At 30.7% G+C, this 17,832-nt stretch overlaps 1 protein-coding gene across 3 annotated transcripts; it reads right to left on the bottom strand.

Moving 5' to 3' along the window:
• Positions 1-6,168: 6,168 nt before the first annotated feature.
• Positions 6,169-11,594, bottom strand: LOC105783655 (CDPK-related kinase 5). Of its 3 annotated transcripts, none has more exons than XM_012609232.2 (11): positions 10,881-11,589; positions 9,031-9,161; positions 8,912-8,953; positions 8,718-8,826; positions 8,284-8,362; positions 7,906-8,202; positions 7,713-7,825; positions 7,166-7,270; positions 7,023-7,085; positions 6,749-6,916; positions 6,169-6,622 (listed from the first exon to the last, which is right to left on the bottom strand). In XM_012609232.2, exons 1-11 carry the CDS (start codon positions 11,382-11,384, stop codon positions 6,482-6,484), a joined length of 1,752 nt encoding a protein of 583 aa, XP_012464686.1. In that variant the 5' UTR covers positions 11,385-11,589; the 3' UTR covers positions 6,169-6,481. The 3 variants fall into 3 exon arrangements, 2 of the variants coding, with proteins under 2 accessions (XP_012464686.1, XP_012464685.1); XR_001130160.2 differs by having other exon boundaries at positions 6,474-6,622; positions 6,749-6,896; positions 10,881-11,594; XM_012609231.2 differs by having other exon boundaries at positions 7,906-8,362; positions 10,881-11,592.
• Positions 11,595-17,832: the final 6,238 nt, after the last annotated feature.

The following is a 17,832-nucleotide window of genomic DNA, read 5'->3' as shown; positions in this document are numbered from 1 at the left end:
ATAGGTAAATTATATAAATGGCCACTCAGTTATACCTGCATTTCTGTTTTGATTGTCTAATCTTAAAATTTTTAATTTAGGTATTAATGTTTGAATTTGTTCTTGTTTTGGTCACTCATCGTTAAATTGATAACGGAAAGCTTTTTTCTAATTGATATAATAACACATCTAGTCTTCAATGCTTACTTAGTCTATCAATTTGATCTTAATTCTAAATAATTTAATAAATTTAACCATTCACATTTACAAATTCTATAAATTTGATCCTCAAACTTCTTAATCAAAACTTTCACTTTTAAAACAGAGTCATTCCACATCTATTAACTGTTTTATTTATGGTTGAAATTATCCAATTCGGTATATAACCTATTTTGTTTATATTTTAAGAAATTTAGTGTTAGAAAATAACTAAACACTATTAAAAACAATAGAAAATGCAAAATTTAAAATATAATATATAATAAAATTATATAAATAATTTTTCACTTTGACTAGCATAATTTTAGTTTTTAATTAATTTGGTAAATGATTTGACACTAAATAAGATTATGTGATACATATTTCTTATTGTGGATTTAAAATTAGAAATAAATAGAACACATAATAATATCTTAATCAATTTATAAAATTAAAAAAATCATTATAACAAAAGGACATTCAATTAATTCATTCACTTATTTTTTCCTTATGAAAAATTAAATGTTCTTAATTTTTCTTATATAATTATTGATTGAGCAATTGGATTTTTCAAAATCATATTTTTTTAACTCTAGATTTAATTTCCAATTTTAAGGACCAACTTTGAGGACTATTTCTACGTACTTTGAGGGAAATATCATAACGTTAACAATAAGAGTAAATCTAAAGTTTTTTTAAGGTTTTTCTATTTTCTTTATTCAAAATTTTATCAATCAAAGGGTTATAAAATATTATATTTAGAAGAAAACTAATAAAAAAAGAAATAATGTTTCAAGATAAACTTATTGGTATTAGGAATTGGCTCGGAAAACAGTTCGTTAGTTGTCAGGTTTTTTTTCTTTTTTGGGGTTTTCAAATTTATCAATGTGAAATGACTCTGTTTTAAAAGTTGAAAGCTTTGATTAGGAAGTTTGAGGATCTAATTGATAAAATTTTTAAATGTGTTGAGTTAAATTTATTGAATTAGTTAGAATTAGGATCAAATGGATAGAATAAGTAAGTATTGAGGACTAAATGTGCTACTATATCAATTAGAAAAAGGCTTTCCGTTATCAATTTAACGAAAACGGGTGACCAAAAAAGGAATGAATTCAAACATTAGCGCCTAAATTAAGTATTTGAATATGATTTCAATATTTACTTTAGTACTCGAGTTTTTTCAATATGATACTTGAGATTTTTTTTTACCCAAATTAAGTACCTATGTTTTTTTTTTACTAGAACACACGTGTCAAACATTCATCGGGCTAAATGATGCCATTTGGTTTGGATACTCAAGTATCAAATTGGACAAAAAAAAATCAAATACCAAATTAAACATTAAAATCAAACTTACGTACCAAATAATATAAGGTAAACTACCAAAATAGACAGTTTTGTTTACCTTAGGTTACATTTTAGTCACTTATGTTTGAAATGTTACGTTTTAGTCACTTACGTTATCACGTTGTATCATTTTAGTTGCTGAGCCGTTAATGGTGTAATGGTAAGCTGACGTGGCACGTTAAATCATCATTTCAAACAAAAATTTTAGGTTAATTTATACAATCGCTCTCCATATTTTTTCGTTTTGAGCAATTTATTTTTTTTTTCTTTATTTTCCATTCTCTTCTCCTTCTCCATTTCTTTTAACGTAGTTTATTTATGTTTTCCATTTGTTAAAACTAGTCCCTATACTTTTATATTTTGAACAATTTAATTTTTTCGAGTAACGCGAGCTTTGGACTAGTTTTAACAAATGGAAAACATAGAAAAACTATGTTAAAAGAAATGAAGAAGGGAGGAAAACAGAGTGAGAAGCAGAATAGAATAGGAAAAAAAAGGAAAGTTAAAATAACATAAAAGAAAAAAATTTGCTCAAAATGAAAAAAAATATAGGGACCAATTGCAGAATTTAACCAAAATTTTTTGTTTGAAATGATGATTTAACGTGCGACGTCAGCTTACTATTACACCGTTAATGACAATTAACAACTCAGTGACTAAAATGTAACAACACGATAACGTAAGTAACTAAAACGTAACATTTCAAACAGAAATGACTAAAATATAACCTGGAACAAACAAAAATGACTATAATTATAGTTTACACAATAATATATTAACCCCAATGGTGGTTTTGAAGGAATGTTTTTTTTTTAGAGAGAGAGTCGTGTTTAAGTTTATTAAGTCATTAGTAAACTTATGGTCAAAAAATTGGGCAGCCTGCAGTGCTCATCATTATCTTAATGAAATAAACAATATTTTCTGTTGCTTTGATGTAGTTTTCATGATCAATTTCCTCCGTCGCCCTGGAATTCAACCCTTTTGACTGAATTTTCTTTGCCTACTCTCTTACAAAATGAATGAAGTTAAAAAGATTTTGTATGGAGATTAGGAATTGGGACAGGATGGTTTTTTTCTTGTCCGATTCTGACTTGTTTTTTTATTTTGAATTTGAATTTATTTAAAAATTTTATCTTGACATTTTAAATAATAAGAACCCCTTCTTTAGTAAGGAACAATATTTAATGCATAAGTATCATATAATAACATGACGCATCTTTAAATTAAACAAAAATATGGAGGGCTTGTTAATAAATATTAATAACTTTATTTAAACACAATCAAACATTAATTGTAACTATTATAAATAAATATTAATAACTCTCAAAATTAGAATCTTGGATTTAAGAGTTTAGGCAATAGGGTTTCAGTCTTTGTTTATAATCAATTATTATTTAATTATGTTTAAATAAGGTCATTAGTATTTATTTATAAGCCTTTCACTATTTTTTGTTTTTATTTAATGATGATGTATCATGTTATTATTCATCGATGGTGTGTGAGATTTATGCACCGACAATGCATCGAATATTCTCCTTTTTGGGAAATATATATCCGGAAGAACAAAATGGATTTTACCTAGACTCAATCCCAAAACTTTACTCCAAAAGTTGGAAGTTTTGTTCAACCCTTAATGGAGATGGGGTATGAGAGTTGGAGAGAGACAGAGAAATTAGGATATTTAAAAAGACCAGGTCAAAAATGGGTTTTATGAAGCAAAATTGAGGAAACCAAAGAGAAATTACACAAGACAAGTTAGTATGAAGATCAACTGTTGTGGGCAGGGGAAACCCATTTTTCTCGCACCATGTCCTCCATCCTCCATTCCCGGTCAATGTACCATACTAATGTCATTGTTGAAATTTGCAAGCTCCTATTCCATTTATTCATCACCATCAACGGTTTTCACCGCATAAAATGTGAATATAAATAATAGAGATGTATAACACAAGATGTAGATATAAATTGTGGAAACGAATAATAAAATTAAAATATTAATAAATGTTAGGTGTATATTATACTTATAATTATGTTTAAATTATTAAAAAAAATAGAAAAGCAGTCTTACACCATATTAGTCAATATGAACCAATTGGAGTAGTTAAAAGAAGGAAAAATGACTGATTAAAGCCAAAGGGGGGACCGGTTGGGAAAGAGTAATGGCTAGAAATGAAAATTTCCGCCATTAATGCCTTGCATTGAGAAGCCAATGCGCCAGTCGCGTCTACATAGGTTCAATTATGTTTCTACTCTTTAAACTCTTGTATATGGTCCCTTTGTTATTATTTTTTTGGTGAAAATAGTCCCTTTATTTTTAACCCCAACAATTTAATTATTCTATTCTTTTAATTTGATAGTTGAAGTCGAATGAATGATACCATCAAATGATTTTTCACTAAATTGGATTATGTTATTTTCATTGCGAATTCTAAATCTTTGAGCAATTGGAGCTAAAGGCTTAACACGCGTGCATTTAGGAGGTCATTTCTCTCACTTTTTCACAACACAACAAGCAACTTCTCCCATTCTTGCTCTCTAAAAATTCTGGTGTTTTACTAAATTACATTAGAGTGATATTCTGTCTAGGAGATTGCGGCTCCAATTTTTCCTGGGAATTGAACCTAGTGCGATTTATCTAGGTTGAGTTTCTTCTAGTTTATTTCCCGATTCCTTTTGAGAAGAGCAATACCAATTCTGTTCCACCTTCTTTATTTGGTTGTACGAATGTATAAATACTGTGTTAACCTTCGGGGCAACGTCCATTACACAGTTACACCAATCAAGACGAATTTGCTTCTAAGGTAGTGGTTCTTTCATGGTACAGTGATTACTTCATTATTTATTTACGCTTAGTTTATTTTATCCAGTCAATGCTAACGAATTTATTTTGCAGTAGTATATTTCCAACACATCCATCCAAGCCCAAATTCAAACCAAGCTCAACTTGTTTTCAAATTTATAATAATTTTTAGGTTATTATATATATGCTTATGTCAAATTGTTTATGTTTAGAAATAGGTAATGTGTTTTTTAGAGATGCAAATTACTGTTGTGGTTGTTGAGGGTGATTTTTATGAGTAATTGATCATTTGAGGTGTACACTTTTCCCACGAAAAAATGACATTTTAATGAGGCATTTTTCTATTAAAATTGTTTTATTTAAAATTTAATAAAAGTAAAAGTACATCTTTATCAGTAAATATTAAATAAAAATTTAATGGATAATTATTTGATATATCGTCTATAAAGTTTTTAAGACTTTATAAGTAAATTAAAGGTGTGACAAATGTCGATTTATTAAAATATTTAATTTTTACTACACCTTATAAGATATTTATCACATTATATACCGCTTATGGAGTCTAAGAAACTTCAAAAGTGTCGTATGAAATAATTAAAATTTGAAAGGAAAATATTTGATACTCTATCAATAAAATTTAAAATTTTCATACGTAGTGTTGAGTTGATGATAAATATATATAGGTATAATAAAACTTTTTAAAAATAAAAATATAAAAATGAGACACATGACAAATTTATATTTATGCTTGTGAAATTGCATTCAATTTTAAAATAAAAATAATGTAGAGGCTAAATATTAATAACTAATAAAATATTACGAAATAATAAAATTGATATTAAAACTATTAAAATATTTTTAATAAAATGTGTTTTTTATATCTATTAAGCTTTAATTTAATTGCTTGTTGTTACAATAATTAAAAAGACGTGAATTTAAACTAGTTTGATAATTTGATGATTTGAGAAGAGATAATAATATTAGTAAGAATGGTATAAAAATAAGTGTGTTTTATGCATATAAATTAAGGCCAATTATTAAAAAGGGTTAAATTCGGATATTATTCTCTATATTATGCGTATGTCGTGGATTTAGTCTATAGATTTTGAATTGATTATTTTAGTTTCTGTACTTTTTAAAATTTAAAATTTTAGTCTTATCAAATAGTAACAATTAAATTTATTAAGTTAAATTCTACTATTTTTAAAATTCAGCGTGACAAACTTATTATTGCATATGTAATGCAATGTAAGCTCATTCTTTTCAGATATTACTCACAAAAAAAATTAGTTAATGGATTTAATGATAACAAAAATATCGCAACATTGTTTTTTTTATTCATAATATTCAGGCTCAAAACCTTAAGACTTTGCTAGGTAGAATGGAAAGAAAATTAGAAAGATGAAAAATTGAAGGGATAGAAAACTAGAACGATAGAAAACATGTACTTTTTTTCTTTCCATAGGCATGCTTAGTAAGAGAGATGAAAAAATGGTAAGAAAATGCATTGTTTGATAGAGTTGAAAGTTTTAAGGAAAAAAGAACCATTCGAAATCATTCTCTCTTTTTCTTTTTTTCTAATTTGAAAGGATTAATTTTTTACCATAGAATAGAAAACAGTCATCTCTCCTAATTTGAATCTTTCTAATTTTAATAGCCATAAATATATATATTTATAAGCATAATTCTACTTCAGTTGGTTTTAATAGCTCCTAGAGCATGGTGTATTTAGGACTAAAGCAACCTTTGATTGCACTATATGAATTAATGAAAATTATAAAGTATTTTAATAGTAAGCTACATACTATAAAGCATATATAAAAAACAATCAAACAGGCCAAATATAGATATAACCCATTCAAGTAATGCAAACTATATATATATATATTATATTACATAGTGATTGTCAATGATATCTTTTCTGACTTTCAAACTCAAAAGAATTAGCATAAAATTGAAGCCTCATAATCTGAGCTGATGATGCTAGGCCTCGGATGTCAAAAAGAAGCATGCTTCCTGAGTCTCTCGACTTAAAAGAGAGATCGATATCCAGTTTTACACGGAATCAAAGCCACATCTTGTCCGATTGTATTCGATATTCGACCAAAATGGCATTATTATTAGTACAGCCTTGAGTGACCAACATCCCTTGCGACATCATTGTGCCTTCGCAAGGGCTCGACTGGATGGACCGCGCAACAACTTCACAAACCCGAGGAAACTTAACTTCCCATCCGTATGCCTTATCCAGTCATTAAGAACAGCATGAACTGGAATGGAGGGTCCAAGGCCAAGTTCCTGAATAGTTTTAAGTACAGAGTTGCTACTTTAGAGCTTGCATATGATGATGCATTTTCCAGTTTAGCATCATAATTCATAACACTGATTGGAAGCTATTATTTATCTAAAAAATTCCAAACTTACAGAAGCAAGTTCCTCGATCACGATAGGCCTGTTTCCATCCTTCTCAAAAAGCTCGTACGCACAACGGGCATGTTGTTCCCAACGATCAAGTGCCTCAAGCTGATGAACACTTAATGCAGCTGCACAAAATTCTTCAAAACACATTCTTCTGTATTGAAGTGCATTAAGCTGTCATGCAATGGAAATTAAATGGAAGGGACTTGAATAAGCTACTTATTGATGACCATATAATCAAGGAATGGCTACATAAAAGAAAGAATAACTGCATTCATACTGAGAAAAGAAAATCCGGAACGTGTGAATCCTTCATTGCATCTGTTGCATTTTTCATCAGGGCCTGCCATAAAGAAAACGAATAATCAAAAAAGAGTATCATCTAACAACATATCAAAGGTGGGGGCAGGAACGGAGACTAACCGTCTTAATATTCTCCAAGGTTATGCTACCATTTTTGGGCTCGAATAATGCAAATTGCTCTCTCATGTAAAAGAGTTCATCCTCAGTCAATGTCCTAGACAGTGCCTGCAGGAATGAATTAATCGTAAAAACTGATGATTTCAAGTAAGAATCAGTGTATCAGATCTTCCACCAGAGAATCATAAATGACATAACCAAGTTAAAGTACTCTCTGGAGTTTATTTTAAAGGCTTATCTCTTAGTAGTAAAACAAATCTCCTCGATTCTCCAAGACCTTGGTGAAGTACACCATTCAGTAAAGGACATGCATAGCAGGATATGAGATCATTTTCAGCTTCTCACATCATACTAATAGGTTTCACTTAGGCATCAGATCTTGATGAATCATGCACTATCTAGTTTACATTCTAAATTACAGATATAATGAAGTGAGCAAAGAATAATCGAAGTTGATTGGTGTGAGCATGGTGGTCACAAGACCAAGTGTTACACAGTGGCATAGGTAAAGTACAAGAAGTAGGGAATTTCATCCCATTAGCATACACACCTTTAAAGCAGCCTTCCGTAAAGTTGATGATCGCATATATGCCTTCATAAGCCTAAATACTAGAATGTCAAGAGGGACCTTAACATCATTATGACTCCGGATCCAAGGATGACCTGTGAACAAAAGAGCAAAGCTTGTTACTCTAGCCTGAGGATGCAGCAACCTAATATTGTAGTTAAAACCAGGCACGCACATAGAGCCTGAGCTGCTGTCATTCTTTTCCTGGGGTCCTTATTCAAAAGGCGCTTAACAAAGTCCTTAACTTCTGAAGATAAGGAAGGCCAAGGCGCTTCGTTAAAAGTTGGATCAGCTTTTAGGACTGCTCGAAAAATTCCGGATTCGGTCCTAGCCCAAAATGGACGACTACCGCATAAAAGAATATATGCTATTACGCCTATACTCCAAACATCAGCTTCTGTACCATAAGATCTATGTAGAACTTCAGGGGCCACATAGTATGCACTTCCCACAATGTCATTAAGTCTTTCATCTGAAAAAACCATAAGTATTAGATATTTAAAAGAATCCCGCAAGGTTGAGCAGGAGGAAGCTGAGCAAGAAGAGTAAAAACCTGGTCTGACAAAATCTGACAATCCAAAATCTATGGCCTTAAGCTGAGAGTTCTCCTCCTTAGAAGTATATAGAAAGTTCTGGTCCAGAAATATGCTAAGTTTAGATTCTTCAAAACGGTAAAAAACACATAAAAGGTCACAAGTTATTTACAGAGTATCTATCACGAAAAGATGGTAACGGACTCAGCCATGATGATGTGGAATGAAAAATGTCCTACAACTTTAACCCGACAGAAGGCACACACTTGCCTAGCCCCTCATTAGGTCAATTTTCAATATAGGAAATTGTCAACCATAACTCCTATTACACATCTATGATCTATGTATGCTTTGTGTTTATATTAAACCATACAGAATGCATTTGAGGATCACTGCCTACTCATGCTTTTATTCCTTTTAACTATCGAGTAAGAAAAAATAGAATTTGCTCCACCTCTGGCTTAAGGTCCCGATGCACCACACCCTGAAGATGACAAAAAGCAACAACATTTAGTATCTGTACCATCACAGTTTTTGCATCATCTTCAGAGTATTTTCCGCCCCTGCAAGCATAATTTCACTTTCAAGTTAGAGGCCATACAATAAACCATTCTCAAAATTTTAGCTATTTATTACAAGAACAATCACCTGGCAAGAATTCTATCCAAAAGCTCACCTCCTTCGCAAAACCTGTAATTCCAATCATATTACTCAAACTTTTAATTAAAATAAGATCACGTGAGTGGTAGTGCATGTCTTGAGCTTACTCCATTACTATATAGACATTATCATGATCTTCAAATGCATCATAGAATTTCACTAGATTGTTATGTCCTGTCAGGGCTCGCAATATCTTCACCTCCCTTCTTACATCCTCAACTGCAATAGCTGTTGTCATCTGACACATAAATAAATTGTCATAAGAAAAACACATAAAGACAAACCAAGGGAAAAAGTAGAACAGAACACGATCATAATCTATCTTCATCAAACATTAACTAGAACTTGTTTTTCCAACAAACAAACTGCATCAAGGATAACTAAATATAAGGCATTCGCTTCAGGCTATTTGTTAATTGATTTGAAGAAAATAGAAAATGAATAATAGAAGCCACCTCTGCCTTCATTCCGTTTTCATTACATTTTAGTTGTCGTTAAACAAATACTAACAAACCGAAACCACCCACAACATCATATTACAACAAATCTTTGCTTTGATAAAGTGAGTTGGAATAAAAAAAAAGAGGGCCTATATTGAGAAATTTTCATCAGTTCTAGTCGGTAGCAGGTTGCGAAAGGAAACCCATCCTTATCTGTTCCTATTCTTTTTCCATTTAAGAAGGGACCATCGCAATCAAAGATTAATACACAAGAGGAAGAAAGAAGGCTTACGTAGCAATTTATTAGTAGTTACATTACATCTTAAGCCATCTTGCTAGTCGGGGTAAATTAAGTCAAAATATCATCTTAATCAAAGAATAAGAAAGAAACAATAGTAGAATGTTTCTCTCTGCCTTGCAAAAGTTCAAAGTATTGCTTCCAAGGTCAATTTATGACATAAAAGTTTCGGAGCAATCATGCAACAGACACAGACAATGGATGTGCAATCTAACTACAACCATTTGGTTTTTTCCGTCTTGGTTGCAAGTATAAGCCAGTAAAAGACAATAAGGTACTAGTTGGCTGGTTCTGCCTGACCATGATCATTCCAATAAATCAATTTATTCTTAACCATTGAATAGTGGCACTTCAGTAGCACCTGTCAATTCAAAGTGTAGAGAAAATGATATGTCAATATCCTCTAGAGAATTTCAGCAGTTTCTTATCATAAAATATTCACTTCCACCAGCACCCAGACATACAACTTAATGATTCAAAGATGCATCTTTTAGGACCCCAGATGTCACATTGCTAGGAGGGGCAATTACGAAGTCTGAAAGGATCAGTGTTTATGGACCGTAAAAGAGACATGAAAGATACCTTATTCATACCCAAAAAGAATGCACTTTTTAGGCCTAAAATATTAAAGTCAGATGTGGCGAGCTTAATATATCAAATAGTCCAAAGTTTTGACCTAAACAAACACCCAAGACAAAGATGTGGTAAGCTTTATAAATCAAAATAATCAGGAGTTAACCAGGTGGATGGTAGCACTATATGATCACATCCTAACCATTAACCCATAAAAATCAACAAAGAAACAAGTTGGCCACTTTATGTTGTTTTACCCTGAATTAAAGCCAATAATTTCACCTAATTCTGGAACAGTAAACTTCCCTATGATTTCTATCAATATTCTCTTCGTGTCACATTCAAACTATTAAAGTCTTCATCCCACTTACCTAGAAATAAGCAAACAAGTTGGCCACTTTAGTGTTGTTTTACACTAAAGATATAGAAACTTATTTTCTTCCTCTAGAAGGGTTCTGAAACAGTAAATTATCCATCATGAACAAAATAGAAAGTCAATTGTAGCCAAAACTCAAAATCTAATAAGAAAACAAAGAATCTCTCATTTAATCTTATAAACACGAAGAAGAAAGTATCAAACATTTACAATTACATACATTGTCAGAAGGAATGAACTTGGAAAAAAAATAAAAACAAAAGACCAAACCTTGGATTTGGGAATAACTTTAACAGCAACCTGCTGGTCTTTAAACTCTCCTTTCTTAAACTTAGCAGAACAAGTATACCCAAAATGCCCTCTGCCAACTTCTTCTTTGACTTCCAACTTACTCTTCAGCTCCTTTGAAAACCCAAATCTTTTATCCAACTCAACTCCTTCCTCCTCTTCTTCCTCTCCTTCAACAATTTTACCCTCATTTTCGGCTTTCTTGTTAGACTTCCGGCGCCTCAACACAGCCCGAATGTGCTTGGCGGGAGAAGGAGGAGGAAAAGGACGGCGTAAAAACCTGAGAGGAGTGGAAGGAGTCTTGGGTTTTTGGTGGCGGTGGGCAGGGCTTGGGGTGTACAAAGGGAGGAAAGGTGTGGTCGGAGGGAGAAGAGGAGGAGGAGGAGGGGATTTGGGTAATTGGGAAGTGGCAGGATAGTCATTCTGGAGATTCTCTCTTGTGGCATATGAGTTTGGCTTTGAAGGCTTTGAAGTGCAGGCTCCCATTGTGAATAAAAAAAAAAAGGAAGAAGAAGAAGATCAAGAAATCAACAACAAGCTTTGCATTTGAGGGATATACTTTTGGGGTTTCAGCTAACTGTAAGAATCAGAGGAAAAACTTTTATAACAATAAATAAAGAGAGAATTAAAAAAAAAAAAAGTGAGAGTTTGCTGTCGTTTGTAGCTGCAAGAGGAAGAAGAAGAGGAAACAAGTGAAAGTGAATCAAAATGGAAGCTTTAGATGCTTGTTATCCACGTGAGCTGCACATGACCGTGTTCTTTAATTTATATTCATCACTAATAAAATTATCAGTAAAATGCTAAATATGTTAAATTTCATTTTGTCCTGTAATAGATTTGGTTCCTGATTGGCTGTGAATGCCCCCACAAGCTTCATTGACCTTCAAACATATATGTATATATATATAAAACATTGAAAACCTGTAATTATTTTAATACCAACCAAATGAAATTGTTTAATTGATTTTGTGATCCCTATAATTTTGCATGCATGGAGATATTAATTTTGTTTTCATTACAAATATTCTTTTATTCATCTCATCATTTTATATTTATTCCAAAACTCATTTACAATTTTTTCTTTTAATTAGGATGACCTTTCCTAATCATTTTGTATTCTATAAATTAAATATTGTTCTTCTTTTCTAGAAATTGATTTCAATTTGATGCGTTTGTTTTGATTTTTGAACCATCCATCATTATTCGGTTTGGTTTTCAATTTTTCATATTAACTTTTTGTTTTGATTTTTAGACTTATTTTGATAAAACGAGCTTTGTTTTAAGGATTTTGAATATTGTTTGACAAATTTTCAAGGTCTTTTTCATAAATATTTCTAAAAACAATGATTTTTAAAACTTTTAAATTATTTTCACTATTTTAAAGGTATTTATTTTTATATCGTGAAAATTTAAAATTAATTATATATTAAATAAAAAGCCTAATTGGATTCAATTTTTGAGTAATTGCGATCCCTAAAGTTACATTCCAATTTGTATCGATTTTCAATTTGAACTATTTTTTGTTCCACCCTAAATAGAAGATTTATACATTTAAAAATTATGATAACATTTCTTGCTAAAATAATTTTAAAAATACATAGAAAACCAACATATCATGGTAGCATGAAGTATGCGTAGACGGTCACGTGGATTGCCATGCCAATATCGTTTAAGAAAATTAATATTTAGTCAACATTTCCGTTAAAAGAGTGATTTGACTCTTTCAAAGATTAATGGTCGAATTTAACTTTAAAAAAAGGAATCAAATTAACAAAATATGTAAATTGGAGGAAATGTTTGATATCGTCTAGCGCTGATTAAAGCTCAACACATTTAATACAGTATCATCTATGACTTTCTTTTATAGATTGAATCATTTATATTGTATTTATATTATTATATAACATAAATATATACACACACAAATTATGAAACCTAATTGAGAATTTTAAATTAAAGTGTTTGACCTCACTATTAAAACTATAACGTTAATTGCCTAAAAAGAAAACATACATTGTAGTTTTCTCTTTTTCGCATTTTATATTTTCTTCTTCTTTTCATTTGATGCAACTTTTCCACTTTTTCTAAATCTAATAAAAATTCAATAAGTTGACATTAATCTCTTAATTTAAACATCATTAATTAAGTACAAAAGATAATTGAGTAACGAAATTGATTTTCTTTTGGTAAAAAGAACCGCACAAAGCGATTACATTCTTAAATTACTATCGACCTAGCTATTAATTCAGTTATTTTGGCCATATAATTAATAACCTTATTTTGAGATATTTAACTCACATGCAGTCCATGAGCTACTTTATTGAAAGGGTGTTCATTTTTGCTCCTAGCCTACTATTTTTAATGAAAAGAAATTACACTCAACATATTCACACTATTAGTCTTATACTTTGCATAAGCCTCTCTGCCCTAATTTATTTAATTTAATCCACGTATTTTCGAATCGATCAATTTTAGTCTTTATATTTTGAATTTTAAAATGTAAATATTGATGCAAAACAACAGTTATTAAATTCGTCAATAAAATTTGTTGTAAATAATATATAAAAATAATAAACTGACGCCATATTACATATATGATAATATCGAAAACTGAATTTTACAAAATGAATAACATAATTTAATCTTTTATTTATATAAATCAATATCAAAAGGAATATAAACTTTATCAAAATTCCCACTATCATCATTGTTAATTTATTAAAAAAGTTACAAGTGGGATCCCCACTAAATGGCAGAAAAACAATTTCATTGTTATGAGAAAAAAAAAACTTTCTTTTTGACATATAGGGACCCCATATTTTTTTATTCTGACCATTTAAAGGAAACCATAAGGGAATGTGAATTTATTCCTTGCCTTTGATCAAAGTTCTCTTGTTGCAATACTTTACTTTTTTTCAATATTTATTTTGCAATTTTTCTTTTTCCATATTGATGAAAATGAGAAGCATCAAGTATTTTGAAAATTTAAATTATAAGTTGTTCAATGTTATTTGAAATTTTATTTTATTTTATTTTAGTTTTAATTTTCTATAATCAACGTATATTCATATTTAAATACATAATTTTAATCCTCGTGTGAAACATTAGACTAAATTGATGAAAGCGAAATTTGGAATACAATGAATTAAGAAAATCAACAATGAAAATGGACAACTATGGTGTTTGGACTAGTCACCCATAGAACCTGTTCGAGCTTGAGGCTTTAAAAAAGTTGGTGATAACTCTTTATTTGAACGTTCTCCTTCGGATATTAATTTTTATGCGTGTGGTGTGAATTTATTCCTACTATAATAATTAATATTATTTTTTAAAAATTATTTTTTATACAACTTTAAATTATTTTTCACTATTTTAAATATAAAAAAATTTATTTCAAATAAAAAATTCAATTCAATTCAAATAATCGTAATTTTTATATTTGTATTTTGACACTATCGTCAAAATCCATTTTTGATTTCTCAATATTTTTTCCTTAGCCCTAACCCTTTTGAAAGCAACAAGCACAGCCACCGTTGATGACTGAATAAGAGAAGACATTAACCATTCAATACATGCATAGTTATAACTCTATATATAGATGGTATAAAACGTCATCTTTATTTCTTTCTAATAGGAGAATGATAAATCAGATTTTTATTCATGATTTTTAGTATTTTTAGTTGAATTTGAATTTTTTCAGAAGGAAAAGGTTAAAAATCAGGAGGAAAAATCTGATTTGTCATTCTTCTATTGGAAAGGGATAAGGATGACGTGAAAGCACAGTTTTAACAATCCCTTCTCCATTCTCCATACTCCATATATATATATATATGAAACTCTACTTTGATAATTACATTAAACCCTAATTAAATTCGAAATCAAATCAATTAAATTTCTAAACGTACAATAAAATTTTTACTGTCTTTTATTCACAAAACTTAAATTCGAGACTTTATAAAAGAGACATTGACAAAGGCGTAAACAATGAAGGCAAGCAGAGGCTTTAGCACCTCGAAATGGTAAATCTCCATTTAATCCTTTCAATTTTTGTGAAATTACACTTTGATCTTTTAAAATTTATAATTTATTTCTAAACTCTTCAGCGATTTTATAATTTCATCCTTAGACATTGAACTCCATGCTGACACAAATTAATCATATATTTGATCTCTTTACTTGCACCCACACCTCCATGATGGAGCATACGTGTAATGCATAATCATATACTCGCCTCAATTCTTTGGTTCGCCACTACTAAATTATGCATCAAATCAATGACTTGGGTACATCACTACGAGCTTGCAATTACCTTCTTGCATTCATTGCAGTTTTTTATCAGCCTCTTTCCGGTTTTCATCGATTACCCAGTATTAATCCTATTCTTTTCTCTCTTTTTTTGGTGCAAATTTGTCGTGTAGAAATAAAATAAGCACGTTAGGCTAAACGATGTTTCATTTAAAATACATGTTTAATTTCCGGAAAGATGGTACAATTCTAGCATCATATCAAACAACTTTAAAAACAATATTGAACCATAATTTCAGAGTTTGTGAGGAAAAAATGTAGTATATATCGGTTCCATATTGATTTTATCTCAAAGTTCAAGCTAATATTAAATTTTAGGTTTAAGGTAATTTTAGTTTCAGGTTATTTTGAGTTGAAGTCATTTGGGTTTGAGCTTTAAGTATTTTTAGTTTTCTTAGGGATCTTAGTAAATAAAATTTTTGATGGGTTGAGCCACTAGTGTTGATACGGTGATACAATAAGGATGTAGTAAAGAGGAGGATGTGGTGGTGACTATGAAGGCTGATTAACCCAATCGGGATGAAGAGTTGAAGATTACAAAGAGTGAAAATGGAGAGAGTCTAAAGGCTAATTAAGTGCTGGGAGCAAATTGGCAGACTGTAGGTTTTGTATGCTTAGGAGTTGCTCTTTTCTTCATTGCCTTTAGGGGTATTTATAAGTTGGATCCCATGTAGGATAGTGTTAATGTGTTAGACCTGCCATTGAGTCATCATTGCTGAATGCGTGAGCCAGACATCTTCGATGGGACTAGGATGCTTGTGATAGGATCAATCTTGTCATCCATTCTAATTCGGTGGTACGGAGCAGTTGAACCCATGTGTGGTTTGGTGACAAAAAAAAATCATGTTCTTAACAGGAGACTAGGAGCTTAGAGGAATGGGTGGTTAACCTCCCTGAATGACTACCTCCTGTTTGCCCAGTGATTAGGACAGGAGGTGAAGCTTTTGGTGACCTTTTATTAGTAGGTGGAGGAGTTTGTCTCTTAAATGGCTTTTTGACTTGTCACATGTCCCTATTCGTAGGAGAGATATAACAACCAGTAGAGTGACAAAAAAATTGTGTTCAAATTTTTAGTTGGAATTATTCTTAAATTTGATTCCTCGCGAATCCTACTTCTTCCACTAATCAACAATCATGGACTTTTGTTCTTGCCATTTTTATTGAACTCCGATAAAAATCAATTCATCTAATTCAAGATTATGAAAAATCATAGTTTACAAGTGAAAATATTGCATGAACATAGAAGCAATATATCTTCAAAATGAAATTTTAACAATCAATAATGTTGTTTTTCGGGGTGTTATGTATTTATGATTATCAACCAGAAAATCAAATAAGGTCCGGGTCACCTACCCGCACCTGGTTAGGCCCTACCAGATGAATGCGTGAAACCTTATAGTGGGAGGTCGGCAAGGGAGTTTGCGGTCCCAGTTTGCACATGCCAAGAAGGGCTCGCAAGGGGCTCAGCAAGGGGAGTTCGCGATCCTAGTTCGCACATACCCAAGGAGTTCGTATGTGAGGGCCACAAGGTCCAACAGGTAGACCAGAATAACACACGTGTCCAACATGCATAGAGCCTACTAAGAACGTCAATTCCATGAACAATAACCATGTATATATATATATTCAATTGTCCCCTTCAATGAGACACAATGGAAAATTACTCAACAAGAGGAATCCTTGGAATCAACAAAATAATCTCTAAAAGAAAGAGAGAACTATAGGTTATATATTGAGCTACATTTCAATTCCAAAATTCATTAAAGCAGGCAAAAGTGCCTTCTAATCAGTTCATATAATAAAGGTACTCTAATAGCTAAAAATAAAATACCCAAATTCCTTTTTAAATTTTTTTCCCAATTGACAATTAAGACATTGTAATATCCCGTTTTTTAGTGGTATTGGGAATAGTGGTTTTGGGACCACAATTTTGGCTAGTAAGTTAGTGTTTTATTGATTAATTAATATTTATAGGAAATCTATAATGTTGTATTAGAGTTCGATCAAGAAATTTTAACATTTAGTTAGTTAATTAAGTAAAAAAGACTTAAGCGTGAAAGTTGTGAAAGTTGGTGGTTATTAGTTGAGTTAAAGCGTTAAATGGTTAAAGTAATTTGAATTTTATGGCCTTAAATGGTAATTATTCCATGAAGACTTATGATGGACGGTTGTGGGCCTGAATTGATTAAAATAGTGTTAATTATAAGGGTAAATAGGTCATTATAAAATAAAACATTAACAAATAAAGAAAAGGAAGAAATTATCATCATCTTTGTTAGTTGTTGATGAAAATAAAAGAAGAATTTATCATCATTTTCGTTTTTGGAAAATTTTGTGTTTTTGAGATCGTTACAATTAGGTCCAAATAACTTTGAGTTTTAATTTATTAAATTATTAGATATTTTGACTTTTGCCATTGTTGAATTCATGAGATTTTTGAAGCTTTATAATGGTTTTTGTGAGCTCGATTTTTGGACAAAATTAATTTGTTAAGTAGTTTTTGGTGATGTTGATGATTAGGGGTTTAAATGTTAAATTAGGAAAAGTTCATGGATTTATGATAAAATTTAGAATTTATGGGATATTATTGAGATTTAGAAATTTGGTTCATTGGGATTTTAGCTTAATT

This window comes from Gossypium raimondii, chromosome 13, assembly GCF_025698545.1.
Source record: "Gossypium raimondii isolate GPD5lz chromosome 13, ASM2569854v1, whole genome shotgun sequence".
NCBI classification, from domain to species: Eukaryota; Viridiplantae; Streptophyta; class Magnoliopsida; order Malvales; family Malvaceae; genus Gossypium; species Gossypium raimondii.
This window is presented reverse-complemented; position numbering and strand designations above follow the sequence as displayed.

Coding starts and splice junctions, on each gene's coding strand:
- LOC105783655 (XM_012609231.2), bottom strand. CDS start 11,384: ATGGGAGCCTGCACTTCAAAGCCTTCAAAGCCAAACTCATATGCCACA. Junction 8,827..8,911: donor TTGGATAGAATTCTTGCCAG/GTGATTGTTCTT, acceptor TTATGCTTGCAG/GGGCGGAAAATACTCTGAAG. Junction 7,826..7,905: donor GACAGCAGCTCAGGCTCTAT/GTGCGTGCCTGG, acceptor TTTTGTTCACAG/GTCATCCTTGGATCCGGAGT.